The sequence below is a fragment of the Heptranchias perlo genome, chromosome 7, assembly GCF_035084215.1.
Source record: "Heptranchias perlo isolate sHepPer1 chromosome 7, sHepPer1.hap1, whole genome shotgun sequence".
NCBI lineage: Eukaryota > Metazoa > Chordata > Chondrichthyes > Hexanchiformes > Hexanchidae > Heptranchias > Heptranchias perlo.
The window spans coordinates 67,590,491-67,617,233 of record NC_090331.1 but is presented as its reverse complement, the minus strand read 5'-3'; the positions used below and the strand labels follow the sequence as shown (position 1 = coordinate 67,617,233).

At 41.9% G+C, this 26,743-nt stretch overlaps 1 protein-coding gene across 1 annotated transcript in view; it reads left to right on the top strand.

Moving 5' to 3' along the window:
* gtf3c3 (general transcription factor IIIC, polypeptide 3) overlaps positions 1 to 21,778 on the top strand; it is a 62,397-nt gene extending 40,619 nt beyond the window's left edge. The window contains exons 12-18 of the mRNA XM_067987775.1: positions 2,667 to 2,768; positions 4,581 to 4,716; positions 8,593 to 8,818; positions 10,028 to 10,218; positions 12,858 to 12,982; positions 13,907 to 14,059; positions 21,495 to 21,778. Of these exons, the coding sequence (XP_067843876.1) occupies positions 2,667 to 2,768; positions 4,581 to 4,716; positions 8,593 to 8,818; positions 10,028 to 10,218; positions 12,858 to 12,982; positions 13,907 to 14,059; positions 21,495 to 21,617 (1,056 nt within the window). The 3' untranslated portion in view covers positions 21,618 to 21,778. The remainder of the gene's footprint in view (positions 1 to 2,666; positions 2,769 to 4,580; positions 4,717 to 8,592; positions 8,819 to 10,027; positions 10,219 to 12,857; positions 12,983 to 13,906; positions 14,060 to 21,494) is intronic.
* Positions 21,779 to 26,743: the final 4,965 nt, after the last annotated feature.

The following is a 26,743-nucleotide window of genomic DNA, read 5'->3' as shown; positions in this document are numbered from 1 at the left end:
GTCCTTCTAGGTGGTAGAGATCGCGGGTTTGGGAGGTGTTGTCCAAGAAGCCTTGGCGAGTTGCTGCAGTGCATCCTGTGGATGGTACACACTGCAGCCACAGTGCGCCGGTGGTGAAGGGAGTGAATGTTAAGGGTGGTGGATGGGGTGCCAATCAAGCAGGCTGCTTTGTCCTGGACGATGTCGAGCTTCTTGAGTGTTGTTGGAGCTGCACTCATCGAGGCAAGTGGAGAGTATTCCATCACACTCCTGACTTGTGCCTTGTAGATGGTGGAAAGGCATTGGGGAGTCAGGAGATGAGTCACTCGCCACAGAATACCCAACCTCTGACCTGCTCTTCTAGCCACAGTTTTTATGTGGCAGGTCCAGTTAAGTTTCTGGTCAATGGTGACCCCCAGGATGTTGATGGTGGGGGATTCGGCGATGGTAATGCCGTTGAATGTCATGGGAAGGTGGTTAGATTCTCTCTTGTTGGAGATGATCATTGCCTGGCACTTGTCTGGCGCGAATGTTACTTGCCACTTATCAGCCCAAGCCTGGATGTTGTCCAGGTTTTGCTGATGCGGACATGGACTGCTTCATTATCTGAGGGATTGCGAATGGAACTGATCACTGTTCAATCGTCAGCGAACATCCCCATTTCTGACCTTATGATGGAGGGAAGGTCATTGATGAAGCAGCTGAAGATGGTTGGGCCCAGGACACTGCCTTGAGGAACTCTTGCAACAATGTCCTGGAGCTGAGATGATTGGTCTCCAACAACCACTACTATCTTCCTTTGTGCTGGGTATGACTCCAGCCACTGGAGAGTTTTCCCCCTGATTCCCATTGACTTCAATTTTACTAGGGCTCCTTGGCGCCACACTCGGTCAAATGCTGCCTTGATGTCAAGGGCAGTCACTCTCACCTCACCTCTGGAATTCGGCTCTTTTGTCCATGTTTGGACCAAGGCTGTAATGAGGTCTGGAGCCGAGTGGTCCTGGCGGAACCCAAACTAAGCATCGGTGAGCAGGTTATTGGTGAGTAAGTGCCGCTTGATAGCACTGTCAACGACACCTTCCATCACTTTGCTGATGATTGAGAGTAGACTGATGGGGCGGTAATTGGCCGGATTGGATTTGTCCTGCTTTTTGTGGACAGGACATACCTGGGCAATTTTCCACATTGTCGGGTAAATGCAGGTGTTGTAGCTGTACTGGAACAGTTTGGCTAGAGGGTCGGCTAGTTCTGGAGCACAAGTCTTCAGCACTACAGCCGGGATGTTGTCGGGGCCCATAGCCTTTGCTGTATCCAGTACACTCAGCCGTTTCGTAATATCACGTGGAGTGAATTGAATTGGCTGAAGACTGGCTTCTGTGATGTTGGGGATATCGGGAGGAGGCCGAGATGGATCATCCACTCGGCAATTCTGGCTGAAGATGGTTGTAAACGCTTCAGCCTTGCCTTTTGCACTCACGTGCTGGACTCCACCATCATTGAGGATGGGGATGTTTGCAGAGCCTCCTCCTCCTGTTAGTTGTTTAATTGTCCACCTCCATTCACGATTGGATGTGGCAGGACTGCAGAGCTTTGATCTGATCCGTTGGTTGTGGAATCGCTTAGCTCTGTCTATAGCATATTGCTTCCACTGTTTAGCATGCATGTAGTCCTGTATTGTAGCTTCACCAGGTTGGCACCTCATTTTTAGGTAACCCTGGTGCTGCTCCTGGCATGCTCGTCTACACTCCTCATTGAACCAGGATTGATCCCCTGGCTTGTTGGTAATGGTAGAGTGAGGAATATGCCAGGCCATGAGGTTACAGATTGTGCTGGAATACAAATCTGCTGGTGCTGATGGTCCACAGCACCTCATGGATGCCCAGTTTTGAGCTGTTAGATCTGTTCTGAATCTATCCCATTTAGCACGGTGGTAGTGCCACACAACATGTTGGATGGTGTCCTCAGTGTAAAGACAGGACTTCATCTCCACAAGGACTGTGGTCACTCCTACCAATACTGTCATGGACTGTCATGGACAGATGCATCTACGACAGGTAGATTGGTGAGGACGAGGTCAAGTAGGTTTTTCCCTCGTGTTGGTTCGCTCACCACCAGCCGCAGGCCCAGTCGAGCAGCTATGTCCTTCAGGACTCGGCCAGCTCAGTCAGTAGTGGTGCTACCGAGCCACTCTTGGTGATGGACATTGAAGTCCCCCACCCAGAGTACATTCTGTGCCCTTGCTACCCTCAGTGCTTCCTTCAAGTGGTGTTCAACATGGAGGAGGACTGATTCATCAGCTGAGGGAGGGCGATAGGTGGTAATCAGCAGGATTGTGCTGGAATACAAAGTTGGAGAAGGAGAGAATGTGACACTGTCCTGTGAAAATGGTGCCTCTTGCTGGCTGATCAAAGTGGCATTGATGATACTAATGAAGAAAGTTTCAAAGCACCTGCAGAATAGTTGGGGGTGAGGTAACAGGACAAGAGATAGTACTTTAACAACAGCCACTTGTTCGATATAATTTATAATGCTTAGTATAACCTATGAAATAAAAAGTTGTCAGTGAGCCATTTGTCGACTGTATTCTTCAGGAGAAATTGGGTAGGATTTCATTTTTTTTCTCCTCACATTAATGCATTTAAATGTCAGGATATCTAATACTGAAGTAAGTCTTGTATATCTTTCAGGAACTGAAACTGTTACTCCATCGTTCTACTTTACTGTATTCCCAAAGAAAGCTGCCGGATTACGTAGATGCTTTACTCGCAATGTTAGCAATGCTTTTAAAGGTGAGTTGCAATTCAGCTCTTGTTTCATAAATCCTTCGAGAGAATCATTGCAAACTAAAAAGAAAACAGATATGGAACTTGCAATATCATTGTAAAATAGCCTCTTCACTTGCATCTGTTCTCATGAGTCCCCATAATATTGCACCTGTTCAAGTTGCAGAATTAATCTTTTATCTGTAGTAATTAGCTTTGGTAAAATTGTGGACGTGTTCAAAAGGCTAGATTATTGAAACTGCATACGGAAAATAAGCAAAATTTTGTGTCAGTCTGATGCATATAAACACTGTTGTTACTGAAAACCATTTGATAAAGTGTGTGTATATATTTTTGTGTATGCAGTTTCCTCCAGCTCAGAATCTTCATGTCAGTTAAAGAATAAACAGTATGTCAACCTCCATCTAATCAAATGGCAACGATGAAAAGTCGTGTTGCCTACTCTCATTAGGATCCATGTTCGTACTCACCATTATCCTCTGCCGAAACATTGCTAAACTTCATTGTAAACACACATCCCCTTGTTTTTGCTTAAAATAATGAACTGTACAATAATGTAACTATATCTTATCTTCATTAGTGTGGTGAAGCTTTGTAAAAATCAAAATAAATGAGGGGGCTGAGCTATACAGACCGGGACGGTCCCAGGATTAATCCCTGCTCTGTGCTGAGTTAGCAGAACTCTGCTTGGGCAGCAGTGGAGGTACTACAGTTAGCCTCAGCACCCCGGGTTAGGGAAAGGAAAATCAGCCAGAGCTCCTGTAGCTGAACACAATTCAGTAACAATACTGGAAATGCACTTTTGTGGCTATCTGGTGAAGATAGGGTGGAGCTTAGCTGTGATTTTCTCCATGGTTGCTGACACTTGCTGCTAAAGTTGACACATGAATAATGGCCGGTTGGGTGAGATATTGCAGGACACTAGTAGAACAGTGAACCTTCAAAGTGTCGAGATCTTCAGAAGGGAAGGGGACAAAATTGGCAGAAAAAGAAGTGGGGGCATAGCAAAATAAAAAATTAAGTTGCACCTTCAAGTTCCCTTTAACACGGTAAACAATTTATATTAAAAATTGCTTTTAATATTCCATCCTGTAGTGTTCCTTTCCCATCCAGGAGAGGAATTGGGGACCTGCTTCCTGACCTTAGTTGGCTGCTAAAAGATGAATTAGAATGGCCTGGGGTGACTGACTAGTTTAAATTTTTTCCAAATTTTATTTAATTGCAAACTGGAAGATCACAAGTTGAAACAGTAAAACTAGCATTCATTAGCTGTCCAGGATAAAAGCAATTAAATTTGAAATTTCATAATTAATATTCTCAACATGGCATTTACAGAAGGGTACGTTGGCGGCCTAATAGTGCATATTTATAGACGCTTAAACACCGAATGCTGATAATATTGTCTGACAGTATAAAAGGGTAAAATTAATATGCAGAGTTGAAACAACACAATTGCTAAAGCATCTTGCATTGAAAATGAGCTATAACTGTACAGTTTGGCTCCCACACACTGCTGAGTACAATAATGCCTTTGAATGTTGTTCCTTTTTGTCATTTGCACTCACTGTTTTAGTGAAGGAAAACAACCAAAACAACCAGACAAAACAAAAAAATGCCAATAATTTGTAACTTATTGTTTCGATTATTGATAGCAAGACTCCCTCTTTAAGGAGATTTTATTGGAATGTCATAGAAACTACATTGCCTTGGAACATTAGCTGTTATTTCATTTTTTTTGCATTAAAGGTCTAAGTAAAAATGATTTATAGAACAATTTGTGCCCAAATGAAGAGCATATGAAATCAATTTTGATTGTAGGTTGCAATGAGCAGAGCTCAAGTTTCATTGGTTTCAAGGTCCAAAAATGGGGAAAAACACCTGTATCTTGTAAAGGACTCGAGAGATAAAGTTAGTGACATTGATGATCAGGAAGCTGCATATTTGGATGTTAAAGGTAAGGAATAAAACTTGTAATCATGTAGTATTTTGACTTAAAACCACACAATGAGATCTATCGGTAAACTGATAAAATCAGCTGTATGTGTCACTCGATCAATGTCACTAAGTGAGAAACTCTCCAATTGTATATGTTTGACTGTGGCAGTACTACAATCCCCCACATGACATTTCCATTCTTTGTAGTCTAACTTTCAGAGCACCATGCTGATTATGTCAATTAAGTTGATGGATAGTAAGTTCATTACTGTGTTGTGGGCTTGTGTTCCTTGGAAATTGACAAACTGTCTGAACTCAGCTCACTTGAGAGCTGTGATTCAGGATATCCTACGGGGACTGCCCCAGAATGCTCCTAAGTAAAGTGTACTGCAAGTAACTCTTTGATTGTTTATGTCTGCCACAATCCCGTTCCACATCCCACACTCCTACTCGGATATTATTTGACTTCGTGAAATGTCAGTCCACCTTGAGGTGTCAAGCAGATGCCCACCGTGATAGCTTATTTTACCCAAGAGACTTCCTGATATTTTTTGGGTACCCTGAAAATGACAGAGGTCCCTGATGAATACACAGTATCATAGTATGTTACAGCACAGAAGGAAGCAATTCATCCCATCATGCCCGTGCCACCTCTTTGAAAGAGCTATCCAATTAGTCCCACTCCCCTGTAGCCCTGTAAATTGTTTCCCTTCAAGTATTTATCCAATTCCCTTTTGAAAGTTATTTTTGAATCTGCTTCCGCCACCCTTTCAGGCAGTGCATTCTAGATCATCATAACCCTCTGCGTAAAAAAAAATGTTTCCCCATGTCGGCTCCGGTTCTTTTACCAATCACCTTAAATCTGTCTCATCTGGCTACCGGCCCTTCTGTCACTGGAAACAGTTTTTGCTTATTTACTCTCTCAAAACCGTTCATGATTTTGAACACCTCTATCAAATCTCCTCTTAACCTTCTCTGCTGTAAGGAGAACAATCCCAGCTTCTCCAGACTCTCCACATAACTGAAGTCCCTCATCCTTGGTACCATTCTAGTAAATCTCTTCTGCACCCTCTCGAAGGCCTTGACATCCTTCCTAAAGTGTGATGCCCAAAATTAAACACAGTACTTCAGCTGAGGCCTAACCAGTGTTTTATAAAGATTTGGCATAACTTCCTTGTTTTTGTACTCTATGCCTCTATTAATAAAGCCCAGCACCCCATATGCTTTTTTACCAGCCTTCTCAACTTGTCCTGCCACCTTCAAGGATTTGTGCACATACATCACCAGGTCTCTCTGTTCCTGCACTCCCTTTAAAAGTGTGCCATTTAGTTTATATTGCCTCTCCTCATTCTTCCTACAAAAATGTGTCACTTCACACTTCTCTGCGTTAAATTTCACCTGCCATGTTTCTGCCCATTTCACAAGTCTGTCTATGTCCTCCTGAAGTTTGTTTCTTTCCTCCACATTGTTTACTACATTCCCAAGTTTCGTGTCATCTGCAAACTTTGAAATTATACCCCGTATACCCAAGTCCAGGTCATTAATATATATCAAAAAGGGCAATGGTCCTAATACCAACCCCTGGGGTATACTTCCCTCCAGTCTGAAAAACAGCCGTTCACCACTACCTTATACTTTCTGTCTCTTAGCCAATGTTGTATCCACGCTGCCGCAAAGTGTGCATAGCAGTCGGGTAAGAAAACACAGCCTCCCTAATTCTGTGTCTTGTATTCTATTTGTTCACAGTGACCAATCTATCAACTGAGGCACAATAAAAGGAAGAATGGTATTGTCGTTGTAGTAAACTTTAAAAAAAAACTAAAGATTTAGTCAAAGAGAGAGATTTTGAGGAAACTCTTGAAGAAGAGATAGTAACTAGACAGAGGGAGAGTGTGAGGGCACGGCAGCTGAAAATTCTGCAGAGGATGTCAGAGTTGGAGGAGCAGAAGGCACGTGCTGGCATGTAGGACTGGAGGAGGTTGCGGCGGTATGTGGGAGGGCATGGTTGTGGATAGACTTGTAAATGAAGGTGTGTTGGTGAATAGGGCACTAATGGAGTTTGGCAAGGAGAATGTTGATTGGGGAGCAGGACTTTCTGTGGCTTAGGATGCAGGCAACAGAGGTTTAGACGAGTTGCGGTTTATGAAGAATGGAAATTGCGGAGCTGATGAGACCATTGGAGTAATTGAGCTTAGAGGTGACAAAGGCGTGAAGAAGTCTCTTAACAGCACTGTGAGTGAGGTAAGAGCAGTGGGGGGCACTGTTACGGAACTGTTGGTGATGGTTAGGATGTGGGGTTTGAAGCTCCGTTCAGGGTCAAACTGGACACCGAGGTTGCACATCTTTGGATTCAGCCCCAGTGAACAGTAAAGTGGGAGGATGGAATCAGGAGTTGGGGTGTGGAGTTCTTGGTAGGAGCCCAGTAGGAATTTATCTTCATTTTCAAATACAGGGGGTTTTTGAAAAAAAGTTGACAATTAAATGATAAAACCTAAAGAGAGTGATTTAGGTTAAAATTGCTTAATAAAGGCAACTCGCGTATAAAAATGCAATGAACATGAATTTGATCATTATTCATTTACTAATTCACTGCAGCGATTAGTTAAGTGTTGCAAAAAGTAAAGACTGTGTATATTTTGAATCAGCCAGTCATTTATCTACTTTATTTGTTGCAGCTCAATAAACATTGAATTCCAATGGATGGTTTTCAGATTTTTGTTGTGAATGCAGCCTCAATGCTAGTCTCCCTGATTTTTGAGAACTCCAACTCACCCTTGTTAGCTGTCCAAACAACTGGTAATATCCTAATTTGGGAAGGAAAGTGGGGTTTCTTTGGAATTGTATTGGCTCCAGGGGGACATGTTTAGTGATAGAAAGTTGGAACGTAGATGACCCTGTGTGGCTAATCCAATACCTAAGCCAGTCGGTCTTCAGTATTCCAGGGCACTGCTACTGATTGACCAAACAACTTGGCTTATTGATGGGACATGGAGAGTTAGGCCTGTCATTAGGAGCTTGAATTCCTCCCACTTGAAACCAAATACCTTGCAAGTGCCCTAGGTGTTGAAGTAGTCCTACGTGGACAAGCAATCCAGTCAACTTGTATGCTTTTAGCTGGTTAAACTCCAGCAAACCCATGTGCACTGGCCGATCTGCAGCTAAGTTCTCTGGGTTTAGGTAAGTGGGGCGTGTTCCGACAGGGGGAGAGAGTGCACTCCCTATCACGCGATGAAAATTGTGCTTGTATGCATTTGTGGAAACTCTGAAGCATGGTGATGGGTGTCAGATGCTCAGCTGACCGATGAGCAGAATCTTCCAGTCTGTGGTGTGGTTTTTTGATTGGACAGCTTCAGAGTGACCTCGGCCTGTTTAAAGAGTCATGTAAACCCCCCTCCCAAAAGCTGGTTTCAGTGGTGCTTTTCCGGGACTCATGGGGTGTGGCTTGGCAAGGAGGGAAATCCTACTCAAGTGTGTCCATGGCAGCTACAAAATTGACATTTACACTCCTTACAATGTTTTCAAAGTGCCCCTTCAGTTGCTTTCAATAGTCACTCCAGGACACACAGGATGGTTCCCTGTAATTGATGACACTGGATTGGTCCAATCGGAAGGGAGATCTCACTGGAGCAAATAAAATCGGAATATTTTTAAATGTCAAACCTTGTAAGGGCATCATTTTGTTCTTCAAAAAAAGAGGGAGTGCTTTAAACAACAGCGCCCATACACTTTCTTAGCCCTTTAAATAATGCCTTTTTAATGAACATTGTGTAATCCGCATACGTTGCTACATCATTTTGATTTCACTGAACTTCTACACTTTATAAACTGTAAATGTTCTTTTTCTTTCCAGTTGTAAACAGGTAACTTAAGTATTTCCGTATCCTTTTTAAAACAGGAAAAACTAGTGTACTGAATAAGGATGACTGGTGGAATTTATTGTTAAAAGCCATTTACACCTTGTGTGACCTCAAACGTTTCAAAGAAGCTGAACTCTTGGTTGATTCTTCCTTGGAGTACTACTCGTTTTATGATGATAGGCAGAAACGGAAAGAGTTGGAATACTTTGGCCTATCAGCTGCTGTTCTGGATAACAACTTCAGAAAAGCATACAATTATATCAGGTATTTCAGATTAATCCATTCTTAATGGCAAAACCTAGTGAATTTTAATGTAGGGAAAAGCACATTATTTACATTAAATATGGATTGTCACAGTGAATCTCTGAACTAAGTAACATCGTATTTTGGAGTGTGATCGTGCAAAGTAACATGAGAACTGTCAAATAGGCCTGTGGTTTCCATTAATGCAGCTCCATGAGTGGCCTACAGGATGTGCATTACCACTGCTGTTTCTTCTCTGTCTCATCTTCTTTCTCTTCCCTCCCCGTCCCAGGCATTGCATGTTGTGACTCGACTGAATGAATGAGGCTGAAGCTTGGTTGAAAGGAATGCTGTTGAAATAAATCAAGGCTAAAGAATTCATTATTTCCACTAGAGGGCTGACTTGCACAGCTTTCATAAGAGAGGATTTCCTTTTGAAGTCTGAGCAATATGCTGTTTGTGCAGTTTGCAGTGGAATGATTTGTACGTATCTTAATGCGAAAAGGCTCTTGAATTCTTAAACCATGTGGTCTTGAAACTGGGAACAAATTACCACAGCATTTACTTTATTTTTGTTTTGTTTTACACAATATAATAAACTCTGTGAAATGCTTAAATATATGAATGAGTAAAACTTGCCTTGGCCCAGTATTCAAAATTGCAGGTTTTATTTTGTCAGGATGAGAATTTGGAGCCAAGAGAATAACAGGGTTCTGGCTCAGTCGTACTTTACTGGGCCTACACAAAATATCTTCACAATAAATAGCTCCCTGATTTCAAACTACTGTTCAAATGTTGAAAAGCTCAAATGTATACACCTATCAATGGCCACATTTTTGTTGGTTCCTTTAGTGCATTGTGACTTATAAGGTCAGGAACTGAACACATTTGTAAGAATCATGAACTGTTCTGATCGTGATGTTCATAAAAGGAGATAAGTTGATAGCAGTCAAACTTCACAAATCGACATTGGATGATTTAATAAAGAGCTACAGGTGAAGTCTTTGAAACAATGCTCATTGCCATTATTCTGTTTGAATCCATATTCTTGGTCTTGATTTTTTTCAATCCTAGTCCTCCCTCTGTCTTCTGTAAAATTGATGATTTGAGTTGTGAAATGCTTTATCTGTAAAAATAAAAACTTTCACAAAATGTTTACCCTTTAAGAAGCAAATCTTATTTTTTGTCTTTGCTGAAGAATAGTCCTGATTTTTTTTCTGTTCTTTCAAGGGTCATGGTGATGGAAAATGTGAACAAACCTCAGCTCTGGAATATCTTTAACCAAGTTACCATGCACTCTCAAGACCTGAGACACCATCGTTTTTGCCTGCGCCTAATGCTGAAACACCCAGACAACCACGCACTCTGTGTACTTAATGGACACAATGCATTTGTGGCTGGAAGCTTCAAGCATGCTTTAGGTAATGAGTGTTGATTATTTTTTAATATATACTCCCAGTACTATTCGTTGGTAACGAACTATCAATCTGAAAGCATGCAGTGATTACATTACAATTATTAATCCTTCTATATGGACATCACCAGGTATCAAAGATGCTGTGGCTGGATGGTGTTTGTACAAGGTTGGAATATGGCCATGTCCATAAACATGACTGTATATATTATCAAAATAATGAAGATACTGGCATAATTCTTCCTTGGGCTTAAGATGATGTTTATAAATAGCTCAAGCTTTGCATCAGGCTCAGCTTTTGTTGTTAATAACAGCTGATGAACTGTTCCCCACACTATCTCTTTGTTCTCAAACCCGCAATGAGATTATTACTTTGTCCATTTTGTCATTTGATTAAATCTCTGGAGGAAGTAAGAACAACAGGCTGCCTTGTATTTTTTTGATGTTACAGTGCCAACCTGTGGGGGATGGAAGAATAGCAGGCATTAATGTTAACCACAGTATTACCAACTCTCTATATCTCTATATTTATCTACTTATCTCTCTATTTATCTATCTGTCTTTTTATTTAGTATGCCTATCAATACCAGTCAATCCCCTGTGGCATTGCACGAGGAGTTATAATCAGGTGAAGCAGGGTTAAAGGGCAGGGTACGCAGATATAAGATTTTTAATCAGATGTGGGTGTATTATAAAATACATATACGTATTCAATCCCCATTTTAAACTCAGACATGTTTTCCTTGTTTTTATATATTTTTATTTTTCTATGATGCTTTATAGTTCCTGTTATCAATTCTTGTGTCCACACTTATAATGGAACCTGCCTATGTAAACCTGTCATGCTTTAATTACATCAATGTTGGCACTTCAATGGTTCAGTTTTGCACCTTCCAGCTCCACAGCTGTTACTGCAGAGAATTTCCTGTGCTGCAACCAACTCTACTTCCCAAATTGTTGTAAGTTGTGCTATTTAACTATAAATCACCCTGAAAAATCAACGCACTATATAAAAATAAGGGCAGCATGTATGACTTTAAAATAGGGACGAATTATGTCTGTGCGCCCTGGTCCAATTATCTCCTGACCTCTAACCCCACTGACGATTACACTTGGTCTCGATTCCCCATGTGTAATACCCCTGGAAGTCGAATAGTAATATATTAAAATTGGTGCATGGGTCGCATGCACCATTATAGAGATAGATAAACATTTCTGTGGGGTTTTCCAATGTTAAAATGTCAACAGTTAGCTGTTGCCATTCCTTGTCAATCCCACAGGTGCTGCATTAATAAGTTTTCCCATTGTAAATTGGGCAGTGTCATGTTAGCGTGGATTTTGGACTGTTGAATTAAAGGCAACGATGAAGTGACTTATGGGTACATGACAGTGGTATTTACCCTAAAACAGTCTGACTCCGAGTGGTGATTTTTCCCACAACAGTCACAATTCCCTATCATTCAGCTGTACCACCAGGTAGAGCTGTAAATAAAGCTTCCAATCTTTTGATATCGCTACACATCACCCAGCACAGTTACCACAACATTTTAGCCTCCCTGCTTAACTAGAGATAAGGTTAAAACAAATAATTGTCTTTATTTACTGTTTTCAGCTGTGTATGACATTCTGCTTTCTTCTTTTATCTGGTTCATGTTTCCAATCGCCTCCAGCCCAGTGTGGCCTGCCCGCCTCAAACAATTTAAACTTTAGGTCTCAGGTTCCACAGTCGACTTCCTGCTGTGCCTCCATTTCCACACATCCTACCCACCTCCGAACCCACTGTGGCCCATCCCTCTGAGTTTGTTTCACCTACTGGCTTCAGGTTCTGCTCTCGGCTCCCTGCTGCGCCTTCATTCCGACAGCCGCTTCTGAGTTGTAAAAATTAATTTGCTCTCTCAGCCTCTGGCCCGACTGCCTGCAATTTTTACCTTTCCACCTCTTGTCTTGCTTGGCGCTCCCCGCTCCTGGCTGCTACAAGAAAATGTTAATGCCTGCAAATTTAATTGCCAGTGCTACCTTTCACAAAGTTATCCTCCCTATCTTAATGCCTACTTATTAAACCCCTGCTGCTTCCCTTCAATAAATAACAAACCCCAGTATATATCTATTTTACCTACTGATCCCCTTTAATAAATATCCAACCCCAATATATCTATACCCACTTCTTCCCTTCAATAAATAACGAACTCCAATATATCCATCTATATCCAATGCTCCCCTCCAATAAAGAACAAACCCCAATATATTTATCTATTCTCCTGGGTCCCACCTGATAGCTTCTGCAACATTTAAAAAAAAATCTCCTTCAGTGCCCCAAATATATGTGTGTATATATAATCTCCACACATCAGTTCCTACCCTTTACCAATCTGAGCAACACCCATAAACCCTATCCCTTAGTTTCCTGTTTGTCACCCAGTTGTCTGTTCATGCTGCTTCATTTCCTCTTGTGCCATATTCCTGAATTTAGTAATAAGTCTCCTGTGAGACATCTTGTGGAATGTCTTCCGAAAATCAATATAAGCCTAATCGACTGCATTAAAATATGATGGTAAATGATGTGGTTAATATTTTTAAGGTAGTATTAAATGGTTCCTAAAAACAATCATTTAACTATCTCTTGTTTCTTCTCATTTTAAATTTCAGGTCAGTATGTTCAGGCTTTCAGGACTCAGCCCAATGAACCCCTCCACAGTCTCTGTGTAGGCCTTACTTTTATCCACATGGCATCTCAGAAGTTTGTTTTAAAACGACATCCTCTTCTGGTGCAGGTTTGTCCAAGTCATTGAACTCAGATTTAAAGTTTGAAATCTATCTGTTGAACTATTTTGATGCGATATTTTATAATTAGGATGTGTTCTAATGCGAAAATTATGCCATTTGTTAAAACTTTAAACTTCCCAAGAATACTTTTACCCAAGTATGATGAGTTATAGATTCTCTTCTGTATAATCTCAGTATGCTGTTAATTGATTTAGAAGGGATACGAAAAGGTAATTTTTACTATTTACACCGTACATTAAGATGTATCACATCATATCTGTGTTAATTATAGAGTGTTGAGTTGAATTTAGTGCAATGACCTATAACCTGCTGTAATTCAAATTTGAACTTCGGGATAGTCTACTTTCAATTGAACAAGCTGTGAATAAAATTCACTTTGAGAGTAGGGAGGAAGCAGCAATATTTACTGCGGAGAAACGTTGAAGGGGCTTTGGGGAATTTGAAGGCAGAGTATAACTAAGTAGCTTTACTGTTTTTTTCCTTCTTGCACTCGAAGGGCAGTGATCTAACAAGTCATTTCAGCACAGAGAGAAAAGTGCATTAAAAGCAACTGTACTGCACCATTGAGAGATATTGCATCAAATGTGCTTGTGCGGTTAGTGATGTGACATGGGTTTGAGTTGCATTTAAAATAATGCTTAGCCTAGCAACTACAACTTTAAATAATATAATGCCTTTAAAGTAAAAAATACCACCCAAGGCCTTTCATAGTCATGGAGGAAGAGATTGGCAGGGGGGAGGAGAGGACAAAAGTTTTTAAAGGTTGGGCAAGAAGTTGGAAGACTGAGGGATTTGGGGAAGGAGTTCCAGAAAGCAGGGAGATTGACAAGCAGGACAGGATAGCAATCAAACTTGGTTTGGCAGATGCCGCCATGTGCTGCTTTTCATTAGATCGGTACATTTTTTTCTAGGGATTCTCCTTTCTAACACAGTATTTGGAACTTCGAGGACCTTGCCAAGAAGTGTACTATAATATAGGACGTGCATTACATCAACTGGGACTTGTGCATTTTGCAATTCATTATTATGAAAAGGCACTGGAGCTCCCACCTCTTAAATTAGAGGTATGTAATATGCTAAAAATCTAAATATATAAGACTTCTTTTCTCTTACTCACACAATGATACACAGGTTAGAAGACCCAAATTACAAACAGAGGAAGCCACCAGTTCATCTTGGCTTTAGGAATTAACTTCGACATACTTACAGAGTTGTTGACTTACAGGATCGATGCTGCCTTGTGCTGGGCAAGCTAAATGGGTTGGATGGCTTTTTCTTGTTCCTACATTCTTATTTTGTTGCATTTTAGTTGTAGCTTTAATTTTAGCAATCACTTGGTACCTTAAGAGAAAGGTTTTGGCCTCCCAGATGGCTTAGTAGGTGAAGTCAATGTGTAACAATCGCACAGACCAAGAACGAGCACAATTTCATCTCCAGTCTGTGCTGGCTTAGCTGAACTCATCCGGGGCAGCAATGTTGGCTTTATAGCCCCTGGGCTACAGATGGGAAAAAGCAGCCAATGACAGGAGAGAAGGCTTAGTCCAATGCTTTTAAACTCCTATCCTATGATGTCCTGACTGGTATCTGGTGACTCCTGCTGGAAAGTGTGTGTGTGTGGAAGTTTGGTAAGAAGAGAATTGGGCACTGCTAGTCTGCTTCTTTAAAAAAAGAAGCAGACTAGCAGGCTGACACTGACTTTTATGGGGATCGGGCAGGAGTTGAGGTCGAAGATCAGCCATGATCTGATTGAATGGCAGAGCAGGCTTGAGGAGCCATGTGGCCTACTCCTGCTCCTATTTCTTATGACTGTCTTACAGCTGAAGACCGGCCTCTTGGGCAAATTACCAGAATTGATACCTGTGGAACCATTACCCGGCAAGACTTGGTACCTCCAGGAGAGGAGGGGACTTTTATTTTTATTTTTACGACTGTAATGGTCATTCCCATAATATTCTGATTTTTTTTTTGCTCTTTTTTGCTCCACAAAAGGATATGGAAAAAATTATATTTAAAGGTTGTGTTTTAAAGTAAAGTGTATTCACAAGTTTTTTAAAAAATAAAGGGCACCGAGATAGAAAGGTGGTTAAATGCTAATGAGCTGGGCTTTGAAGTAGTTTCACCAAAGACCATAAAGAATAAACAATTCATTAGCCTGCCTTGGTAATCGATAAACACCTCACACCCACTGTATTGGTGGGCCCCTGGTTCTGGGCGTTCAGCAGGGACTATACCCTAGGGTTCTGAACAAAGAGAGACTAAAGAAGAGATAGAGACATATGCAGACAGATCTTTAAATAGAAAGCTGCGAGGGCAAGCTTTCCTCAGGCTCAAAGGGATAGGATGCGGGAAGATAGTTAGAAGTTATTTGTTTAAGTCGAGCAAGGTGACCCATTAATGTGGGGAAACGTAGCATCTTCATTATTTAGTATCACATGAAGACGAACTGTACTGATTGAATTACGTGAGTCCAACCATCACTTTGCTCTATATGTTTACTTGCTGTGTGTGTAATAAGCAGCTTAACTATTTGTATCTGGCCTCAGTCTGCCTTCAAAAATATTGAAGTAGAAGATATGAGGGCATCTTGGAAAGACACAGTATCCAGTTCACATGTCAAGGGGGACGCATTATTATATCCCTTGAGTTACACTATTTCATAAAAGGATAATGGGCAATGTGAGTCAACTCCGGCAGGTAAGTGGTATGGTATACACTTACAAGAGCGACTGACATCACTGGAACATAGGAACAGGAGTAGGCCATTCAGCCCCTCCAGCCTGTTCCGCCATTCACTGAGATCATGGCTGATCTGTGACCTAACTCCATATACCTGCCTTTGCCCCATATCCCTTAATACCTTTGGTTAATGTCTTAGGGTAGATAGAGTTTTGTTAACCTATCAGTTCCCCTTAATATCTTGAAAACTTTGATCAAATCACACCTTAATCTTTTAAATTCCAGGGAATACAATCCTGGTTTGTGTAATCTCGCCTTGTAATTTAACCCTTGCAGTCCAGGTATCATTCTAGTAAATCTACGCTGCACTCCCTCCATGACCAATATATCCTTCCTAAGCTGCAGTGCTCAGAACTGAACACAGTACTCCAGGTGTGGTCCAACCAGGGCTTTGTATAGCTGCAGCATAACTTCCAACCTCTTGTATTCTAGTCCACTCGATATAAAGGCCAGGATTCCATTAGTCTTTTTGATTATTTTCTATACCTGTCCCTGACATTTCAATGATCTATGTATATGGACCCCTGTATCTCTTTGGACTTCTACTGTTTTGAACTTATCACCATTTAGAAGGTGCTCTGATCTATCCTTTTTAGGTCCTAAGTGGATGACCTCACATTTGCCTACATTGAAATCCATTTGCCACAGTTTTGCCCATTCACTTAATCTATTAATATCTCTCTGTAATTTTGTGCTTCTATCTATGCTGCCTATCTTTGTGACATTGGCAAATTTGGATATGTGGCTCCCTATCCCGTCATCTAAGTCGTTAATAAATACAGTGAATAGTTGAGACTCCAACACAGATGCCTGTGGGACACCACTAGTCACATCCTGTCAATTCAAGTATCTGCCTATTATCCCTACTCTCTGTCTCCTGCCACTCAGCCAATTTCCTAACCAGGTCAATAATTTGCCCTCAATTCCATGAGCTTCAACTTTAGCTAACAATCTCTTATGAGGTATTTTATCAAATGCCTTCTGGAAGTCCATAAAAACAACAACCATAGACATTCCCCTGTCCACTACTTTAGTCACCTCTTCAAAAGAAATTCAACAGTTCATCAAGCATGACCTACCCTTTAAAAATCCAAGTTGGCTCTCTCTGATCAGCTGAAAATTTTCAAGATGTTCGGTCACTCTATCCTTAATTATAGACTCTAGTAATTTCCCGACAACAGATGTTAGGCTAACTGGTCGATAATTCCCTGGTTTCCCCCTCTCACCTTTCTTAAACAGCGGGGTGACGTGCAAATTTCCAATCTAAAGGAATGGTTCCTGAATCAAGAGAACTTTGGAAGATTATAGTTATGGCATCTGCAATGTTCTCACCTACTTCCTTCCTTTAAAACCCTGGGATGGAAACCATCTGGTCCTGAGGATTTGTTACTCTTTAGTGCCATTATTTTCTTCAATACTGTTGCTTTGCTTACGTTAATTATGGTGAGTCCCCCGTCCTTTAATAAAAATTAGTTTCCTTGGGGTGTCCAGCATGCTATCCTCTTCCTCTGCTGTAAATACTGTCCCAAATTCATTATTTAACATGTCCGCCATTTCCTTATTTTCATTTACAACATCACCATTATCAGTTTTTAAGGGGCCCACATTGCTCTTCACCACCCTCTTTTTCCTAATATAATTGTAAAAATGTTTTGTGATGATTTTGATATCCCTTGTAAGTTTCTTTTCATACTCCCTTTTTGTAGCTCTTACTGTCTATTTTGTCACACTTTGCTGTTCTTTGTATGTCTCCCAGTTCCCAAGATCAGTGCTATTTTTTGCATTTTTGTATGCTTTTTCTTTTAGTTTTATGTTGTCCCTTGCCTCTTTTGTCGTCCATGGCTGCTTTTTTTGGCAAGTAGAGCTCTTGCTCCTTAGGGGTATAAATTGGTTCTGTATCACTTTAAATTCTTTTTTGAAAACCTCCCACTGATCTTCTTTTACCCATTAACAGATTTGCCCAGTTTACTGTGCACAATCTCTGTTTCATCCCGTTGAAGTTGGCCACACCGAAATTTAGAATCTTAGTAGCTGTTATGGGTTTCTCCTTTTCAAACACAACATTGAACTCGATCATAATATAAGAACATAAGAAATAAGAGCAGGAGGAGGGCAGACAGTTCCTCGAGCCTGCTCTGCCATTCAATAAGATCATGGCTGATTTTCGACCTCAACTCCACTTTCCTGCCCGATCCCTATATCCCTTGATTCCTACCAGATAAATGTTCATGCACTGTTAGGCTGTTAACTAAATCTGGCTCATTACTCATTATTAAATCGAATATGGTCTGCCCCCTTGTTGATTCTAGGAAATATTGGGCTCGATTTTCGCACCCCGAGCGGGTGCGTTCGTGGCGGGGGGGCTGCGAAAATCGGGGATTCCCAGGGCGGGTCTGGAGCCCGGCTCCAACCCGCCCACTTCCGGGTTCCCCAGTGACGCGCTGACATGCGCGCGCAGCCCCCGCATGTGGGACTCCCGCCGGCAATTAAAGCCAGCGGGGTGCCACTTGAAGTAATTAACCAGGTACTTCAGGTCGTTTACAGACCTGATTGACCTGATATTTTAGGAGGGGTGGAATTTTCAAGTCAACTGGGACTGTTTCCCATACTGGGGGAAACACTCCCAGTTGAAATGGACTAGTTGCAGCCATCAGCCTGTGGCAGGTGCAAAGGTCCATTTGACAGGTGCAGTGGGGGAGACCCTCACTCATTGCAGGAGGCCACTCTGTCACTTTGGACAAAGTTTGACCTCCACCACCCTCCTCCTAACAATAAAATTCACAAACTTGCACACTTAACCCGGTGTCCAGACACATTTACCTACCTTGTGGACCCCCTCAAATGTACATCTTCCGGATGGGGGCCGCCGTAACTGCAGTCATGACCTCCTCGGAGGACGAACAGCGTCACCAGCCTAGCTGGCCACGCTGTCCACCTCTGACACGTGGAGCTCCACAACACAGTGCTGTGACACATCCACCTGCACAGCAGGAGGAAGGGCAACGGCAGAGAGAGATGCATCGCAGAAGGCACTACCCTCACCACAGGGTCCACAGACCGAGGCTCAGCTTCCTGGACCTCTCTGAGCAACAGTGCACATGGAGGCTCAGAGTCACTCGACATGTAGTCGTGGACATCTGCAGCCTCCTTCATGCTGAGCTGCTCCCGGCTGGCCCGAGCACCATCTTCTTACCTGTCGCTGTCAAAGTCACCACTGCCCTCAACAACTTCTCCTCCGCATCCTTCCAGGTGCCACCTGGGACATCGCCGACGTCTCTCAGTCGTCTGCACAAAAGAGCCCTGCAAATACACCTACACCCACTCTGCAGTGACACAATGGGTGGTATCAGTTGTGGGTCTTCATGGTGATCCTCAGGAAAGGGCATTATTGCACAAACCAGACAAGATTCGCAAAGACGTGGCAGTAGTGGTGACAATATAATTTGTAATGTGAGTTACGCTTCCTACTGCACATATGTGATGCATACCCTGTGGCTGCAGCACAGGTAGTGGCAGGTTGGGTGAGGCTGATCATGAAAGAGATGCATGAGAGGGTGAGTATGAGATAGAGCCATGAGATTGTATGAGGATTGGGTTGAGTGGTAGTGGTGGGATGAGTACTGGTGAGGTGAATAAGTGCAGGTAAGATGAGGATGAGGGTTCAGTGGATGTGAGGAGTGATGTGATAGAGTAGTGTTGGCAGTGCAGAAGGAGATGTGGGGTGGGGGCGGTGATGTGGCAGACGGAGTGTAGGGGAATGAGTAAGTGTACTCACTTCGGCTGACCTACTTCGGTGATTGAAGCGCCTCCTGCAGTGTATGCAGGTGCGCGATATGTTGATGGTGCAGGTGACCTCCTCTGCCACCTCGAGCCAGGCCTTCTTGGTGGCAGAGGCAGGCCACTTCCTCCCGCCCGTCGGGGGGAAGATCTTTGTCCTCCCCCTCATCCTCACCCCATCCAATAAGACCTGGAGTGAGGCATCATGAAACCTGGGAGCAGTCTTCCCCCTGGGCTGCTCCATGCTGTAATTTTTCCTATTTCCTGCAGCATCAGTCAGTGGAGGACTGCCCCTTTAAATAGGGCTCCTCCAGCTGACAGCCTATGCAGAGCATGCGCAGTCCGCCCGCTGCGCAGCTTTCCAGCACGAAACCCGGAAGCAAAGGTAAATACCTTCAATCAAGCTGCGATTGCGTGCGGAGCACCCAGATTTCACTGGGCGCGTTACCCACGCGCCCAGTCGACCCCCCGCTGTGAACCCGCTGCCCTCCTAATATCGGGCCCGTTGTTTCAGAAAGCTATCCTGAACACACTCAAATTCATTACCTTTCTGACATGAGCTCATCTGCTTATCCCAATCTGTATGAAATTTAAAATCCCCCATTAAGATCACACTGCCTTTGCTACATGCTTGTCTGATCTCTGCATTTATACATTCTGCCACTTCACATCTGCAACTGGGGGCCTATACACAACTCCCACAACAGTCTTAAATCCTTTTCTTAATTCTACACATAAAGTCTCCACTGCCTGCTTACATCTCGTTGGATCCTCCCTTAACATTGAAGTAATTTTATCCTTAATTACTAAGGCTACTCCTCCCCCTCTATCAGTTTTCCTATCCTTCCTGTAGACCTTATAACCTGATTTATTCACTTCCAAGTCCTGACCGTCTTGCAGCCATGTCTCAGTAATGGCGTACCCTCTAAGTTGAATTTGTGCCTGTAATTCGTTCAATTTGTTCCTTATACTCCGTGCGTTTGTATAAAAAACGCTTATTTGGGCCACACACCCTAACCTGTCCTTCTGCTCTAATGTTTTTTTTCCTCACACATTTCTTACTTCTCTCTCCTGATTTAATTACATTACATCTTTTAGTTTTCCCCTTACCTGTAGTGCCTAAAGCATGATTTCTGACTATTACTTTACTCTCTCTTCATTTGTTTTAGAATTATTATTTATACTACCTTTTCCACCTGAGCACCCCCTCCAATTTGCTAGTTTAAAGACCTTGTGACTGCCATTGAACCCGAGGAGATATCTACAGCAGACCAAAATTTGCCTTTAAGTTATTGTAAATAGGTTATCAACAGAACTGTCCATTAGAATCCTAAAAGCCGTGATCCTGTGCAGTCAGCACACAGTCACACAAATCTCAAGCGCAAGATTTGCTGCCATTAGGAAATGACATTGCCATTGAACTGAGGTATTTGAAATGATGGAATGTACTTCAATCATCAGAATTGTATCCAAGCCTCTGTTAATCCTGCACTTTTTGTTCAGTTATTTCTGTCCTTGTCGTCGTATGCTAATTGGTTTGCCAGTGCACCATACACTAAGATATCTGGAGCCACTAGCAATAATTAGGGTCTTATGAGGAAAACTAGTAAAGATAGGTGACACTATACTGTCAAATACTGTTTGCCATCGTAGTATAAAATAAAAGGACAAAATATTTTTAAATTATAGTTTTCTCCTCTCTACATTGAGACCACAACAGGCGGTAGGCACTCTGTACTCGGGTGCTTACTGTGCTGCTGTTAAGCCAGCTGCTGGAAGGTGTGACAAAGTACCTGGTCTGGGGAAATCGCAGGCACGGATTAGTGTCCTTTTCCATGATACACCATGTTGGAGCCTCCATACTGTCCAATTACAGCTAAGAATTTTGTCAACTGTTACATTACAGTCCAGCAAAAAATTATATGTCTTATTTTTTTCTTGTATAAATGACAGAAGAAATTTTAAAGAAATGTCTTTTTGTTGCAGGGAATAGACGATGATCAAGTGGATCTAAGACGAGACATTGCTTATAATCTATCACTAATTTATCAGAATAGTGGAAACATTGATATGGCTCGAAAACTTATATATGAACATTGTGTAGTATAAAGACTGGGACTTCATATTGCATTGTCCAGTACAAATTGAGAAGTTGTTTAAAGGATAAAAGTTATCTTGCATCATTTCTGTATATAATTTTATTGATCTCAACTGTTGTATATTTTTAAATTATTATTTAAATCATTAAAACATTTCTGATTATACTTAAATGGGTTTACAGTTTTGTTGCACATGGTGCACAGAGGAAATCTGTTGCCCCAAACTGATAAAAGGATTACCATAGAGCTGTAATTATACCAGCGTACTGCAAGATTTGAAACAGGGCTGTACCTTATACTGCTTTTTAAAAAAATATCTTCCACTGCTTGTCTATTGTTTGATCTGCCATTATTTTCCAACCAATTAATCTGGGGTTGAGTTCCCTGTCATCCCACTAAAATGAGCTAATTTCCAGTTCAACACCTTTATCAAACTATGTCAGGAGAAACCTGAATTATAATACTGTGCACTAGAAGGCGCACAGGAATAGCCTTACCTCTCCCTGTAACTTCACTCCCCTGATGGTCCATCTGAACTTGAGAATTCTTTTGGAGGAATTGTGGGCACCAAATAGTATCTTGCCACAATAGCACTCAATGTATTGTACCACTGGGCTGTCCAATGCTTAATAATCTTGTGGTGACATCAATAATTAGTTGCATATTTTGTGTTAAAATCACAAATGGTACAATCCATTAACATTTATGGAAGTATTGGATATAAAATGAAAATCCATTAGCTTTGATAGTATTCACAGAATTAGGGACTGTGATTTTTGAAATAGATATTACAGGATGTGTGAAATAAGACATCTAGATCTACAAATAAACATCACAAGCGAGTACTATTGTTACACCAATGGGTTACGCCATCGTATAATTGGATATTGGGCAGTACAGGCACACTCCTGAGCGTAAAATGCTCAGGCTGCTTATGGGAGTAACCAGTCCCACTGTACCCAAGAATATCTAAGGCATAAGACCATAAGAGATAGGAGCAGGAGTAGGCCATTCGGCCCCTCGAGCCTGCTCCGCCATTTAATGAGATCATGGCTGATCTGATTTTTACCTCAACTCCACTTTCCCGCCCCTTCCACATATCCTTTGACTCCCTTGCTGATCAAAAATTTGTCTAACTCAGCCTTGAATGTATTCAATGACTCAGCCTCCACAGCTTTTTGGGGTAAAGAATTCCAAAGATTTACGACCCTCTAGGAGAAGAAATTCCTCCTTGTTTCTGTCTTAAATGGGCAACCCCTTATTCTGAGACTATGCCCCTTGTTTTAGATTCCCCCATGAGGGGTAACATCCTGTCAGCATCTACCCTATCGAGTCCCCTCAGAATCTTGTATGTTTCAATAAGATCTCTCATTCTTCTAGACTCCAATGAGTATAGACCCAACCTGTTCAATCTTTCCTCATAAGACAACCCTTCCATACCCGGAATCAACCTCGTAAACCTTCTCTGAACTGCCTCCAATGCAAGTATGTCCTTCCTTAAATAAGGGCACCAGAACTGTAAGCAGTACTCCAGGTGTGGTCTCACCAGCACCCTGTACAGTTGTAGCATGACTTCCCTGCTTTTATACTCCATCCACCTAGAAATAAAGGCCAATATTCCATTTGCCTTCCAGATTACCTGCTGCACGTGTATGTTGACTTTTTGTGTTTCATGTAGAGGACACCCAGATCCCTCTGTAACACAGTATTTTGTAATATTTCTCCATTCAAATAATATTTTGCTTTTTTATTTTTCCTCCCAAAGTGGATGACTTCACATTTTCCCACATTATATTCCATCTGCCAAATTTTTGCCCATTCGCTTAACCTGACAATATCCCTTTGCAGACACTTTGTGTCCTCCTCGCAACTTGCTTTTCCACCTATCTTTGTATCATCAGCAAATTTGGCCACAATACACTCTGTTCCTTCATCCAAGTCATTGATATGTATTGTAAATAGTTGAGGCCCCAGCACTGATCCCTGCGGCACCCCACTAGTTACAGATTGCCATTTTGAAAATGACCCTTTTATCCCGACTCTTTGTTTTCAGTTAGTTAGCCAATCCTCTATCCATGCCAGTACATTACCCCCAACACCATGAGCTCTTATCTTGTGCAGTAATCTTTTATGTGGCACCTTATCGAATGCCTTTCGGAAATCTAAATATACTGCATCCATTGGTTCCCCTTTATCCACCCTGCCCGTTACTTCCTCAAAGCACTCTAATAAATTTGTCAGACATGATTTCCCCTTCATAAAACCATGTTGACTCTCCTTGATTGTATTATGAGTCTCCAAATGTCCTGCTACTACTTCCTTAATAACGGATTCTAGCATTTTCCCAATGATAGATGTTAGGCTAACTGGTCTATAGTTACCTTATTTCAGGCAGACCTGATATTTGTAAGCTTGTATACTATTTACATCATTACTGATACAGTAATGTAAAATTGTGTTTCCTTTACTGGAAAGATTTTTGTGGCAGTTGTTGTCCACAGTTGTATAAAGCCCATTATTAAATGGAATTACATGGAATTTGCAGCACAAAGCAGGCCATTCGGCCCTATGCCAGTGTTTATGCTCCGCACAAGCCTCCTCCGATTCTACTTTATTTAACCCTATTTGCATATCCTTTCTCCCTCATGTACTTATCTAGCTCCCCCTGAAATGCATCTGTGCTATTCACCTCAACTACTCCATGTGGTAGCAAGTTCCACATTCTAACCACTCTCTCAGTAAAGAAGTTTCTCCTGAAATGCTTATTGGATTTATTAGTGACTTTTATATTGATGACCCCTAGTTTTGGACTCCGCCACAGGTGGAAACATCTCTATGTCATCCCTATCAAACCCCTTCATAATTTTAAAGACCTCTATTAGGTCACCCCTCAGCCTTCTCTTTTCTGGAGAAAATGGCGCAGCCTATTCAGTCTTTTGTAATAGTTATAACCTTAGTTCTGGTATCATCCTTGTAAATCTTTTTTGCATCTTCGCCAATGCCTCTATATCCATATCCTTTTCATAATATGGAGACCAGAACTGTGCACAATACTCTTAGTGTGGACTAACCAAGGCTCTATATAAGTTTAACATAACTTCTCTGCTTTTCAATTCTATTCCTCTAGAAATGTATTTGTTATGGCCTTGTTAACCTGATTTGAGAATCTGTATCCCTAGCTCCCTTTGCTTCTCGACTCCATTTAGACCCCATTATTAAATGCAACAGCAATGTTTCAATGACAATAAATAATAGAAGCTTAATTGTCTAACTGGCTCTCCTTATCCCAATGTGGTTTGCTTAAATAGGTAATTAAGGTGATGTGTGACGGAGTGATAGGATATATACTTTTGAGCCTGAGATTTCCTTACATAATGAGCTTCTGATCTTGGCTGGATTATTGAGGAGTGGTACCAAGTAGCATTTTAGAATTTTATAGCTCTGGAGGCCATTTTTCCCCTCACATCTGCACGAGCTTTCTGAAAGAGCTATCCACTTCGTCCTACCCCCCCTTACCCTTTTCTCATACCCTTCAAAAAAAAATGTTTTTTCAAACATTGATCCTGTTTTGATTCTGCTTTTACCAGTTTCTGGTCAGGCATTCCATGTCCAAACAGCCTTCTATACAAAGAAAAATTTCCCCATTTCTCTGTAGTGCTTCATAAATATATTCGCAACAGAGTAGGTTATCTTCTCTAACCAAATAGAGTTAACTTTTTTACTTTTGCCTGAACCATCCTTGCATTCTAGTGCTGTAAAGGAATTTTTAATCAATATTGCCACTCTTCATTTTGGTAGATCGAATCGGGCCAGGACCTACTCCGTTAATGGTAGGGCGTTGGGGAGAGTTATAGAACAAAGAGATCTTGGAGTACAGGTTCATAGCTCCTTGAAAGTGGAGTCACAGGTGGATAGGGTGGTGAAGAACGCATTCAGCATGCATGGTTTCATTGGTCAGAACACTGAATACAGGAGTTGGGATGTCTTGTTGAAGTTGTACAAGACATTAGTAAGGCCACACTTGGAATACTGTGTACAGTTCTGGTCACCCTATTATAGAAAGGATATTATTAAACTAGAAAGAGTGCAGAAAAGATTTACTAGGTTGCTACTGGTACTTGATGGTTTGACTTATAGGGAGAGGTTGGATAGACTGAGACTTTTTTCCCTGGAGAGTAGGAGGTTAAGGGGTGATCTTATAGAAGTCTATAAAATAACGAGGGGCATAGATAAGGTAGATAGTCAAAATCTTTTCCCAAAGGTAGGGGAGTCTATAACGAGGGGGCATAGATTTAAGGTGAGAGGGGAGAGATACAAAAGGGTCCAGAGGGGCAATTTTTTCACTCAAAGGGTGGTGAGTGTCTGGAACGAGCTGCCAGAGGCAATAGTAGAGGCGGGTGCAATTTTGTCTTTTAAAAAGCATTTGAACAGTTACATGGGTAAGATGGGTATAGAGGGATATGGGCCAAGTGCAGGCAATTGGGACTAGCTTAGTGGTATTAACTGGGCGACATGGACATGTTGGGCCGAAGGGCCTGTTTCCATGTTGTAAACTTCTATGATTCTATGATTCATCCTGTTTTTCCGACTCACCCCGCCCTATCTCTGTAACTTCCTCCATCTCTCAGAGAACTCTGTATTCCTCTAATTCTGGCCTCTTGTGCATTCACGATTTGCTTCACCCCATCATTGGCGGCCGTGCCTTCAGCCCTTAGTTCTGGAATTCCCTCCCTAAACCTCTCCATCTCTCTATCTCTCTTTTTCCTTTAAGACGCTCCTTAAAACCTACCTCTTTGACCAAGCTATCCTAATATCTCCTTATGTGGTTCGGTGTCAATTTTGTCTGATAATGTGCCTGTGAAGCACTTTGGGGCATTTTACCGCACTCATTTTACTGAGTGCAACGGAGCACCGAGTGGTCGGCTGAGAGTTTGGTGAGTGTGGGAGTTTGGTGAAGTGGGGGAAGGAGGTGCTGCTTTGCCTGGCTTTTCCTAACTTTTTCCGCAGAGCGGCGGCGGACCTGAGCGGCAGAAGACTGAGAGTGGGGATAAAAGCAGCAGCAGACCCGCAACAAGAGAAAACTACTGTGTGACGTCACTGGTAAGGCAGGAGAGTCCGAGAGGTGAGCACAGTATA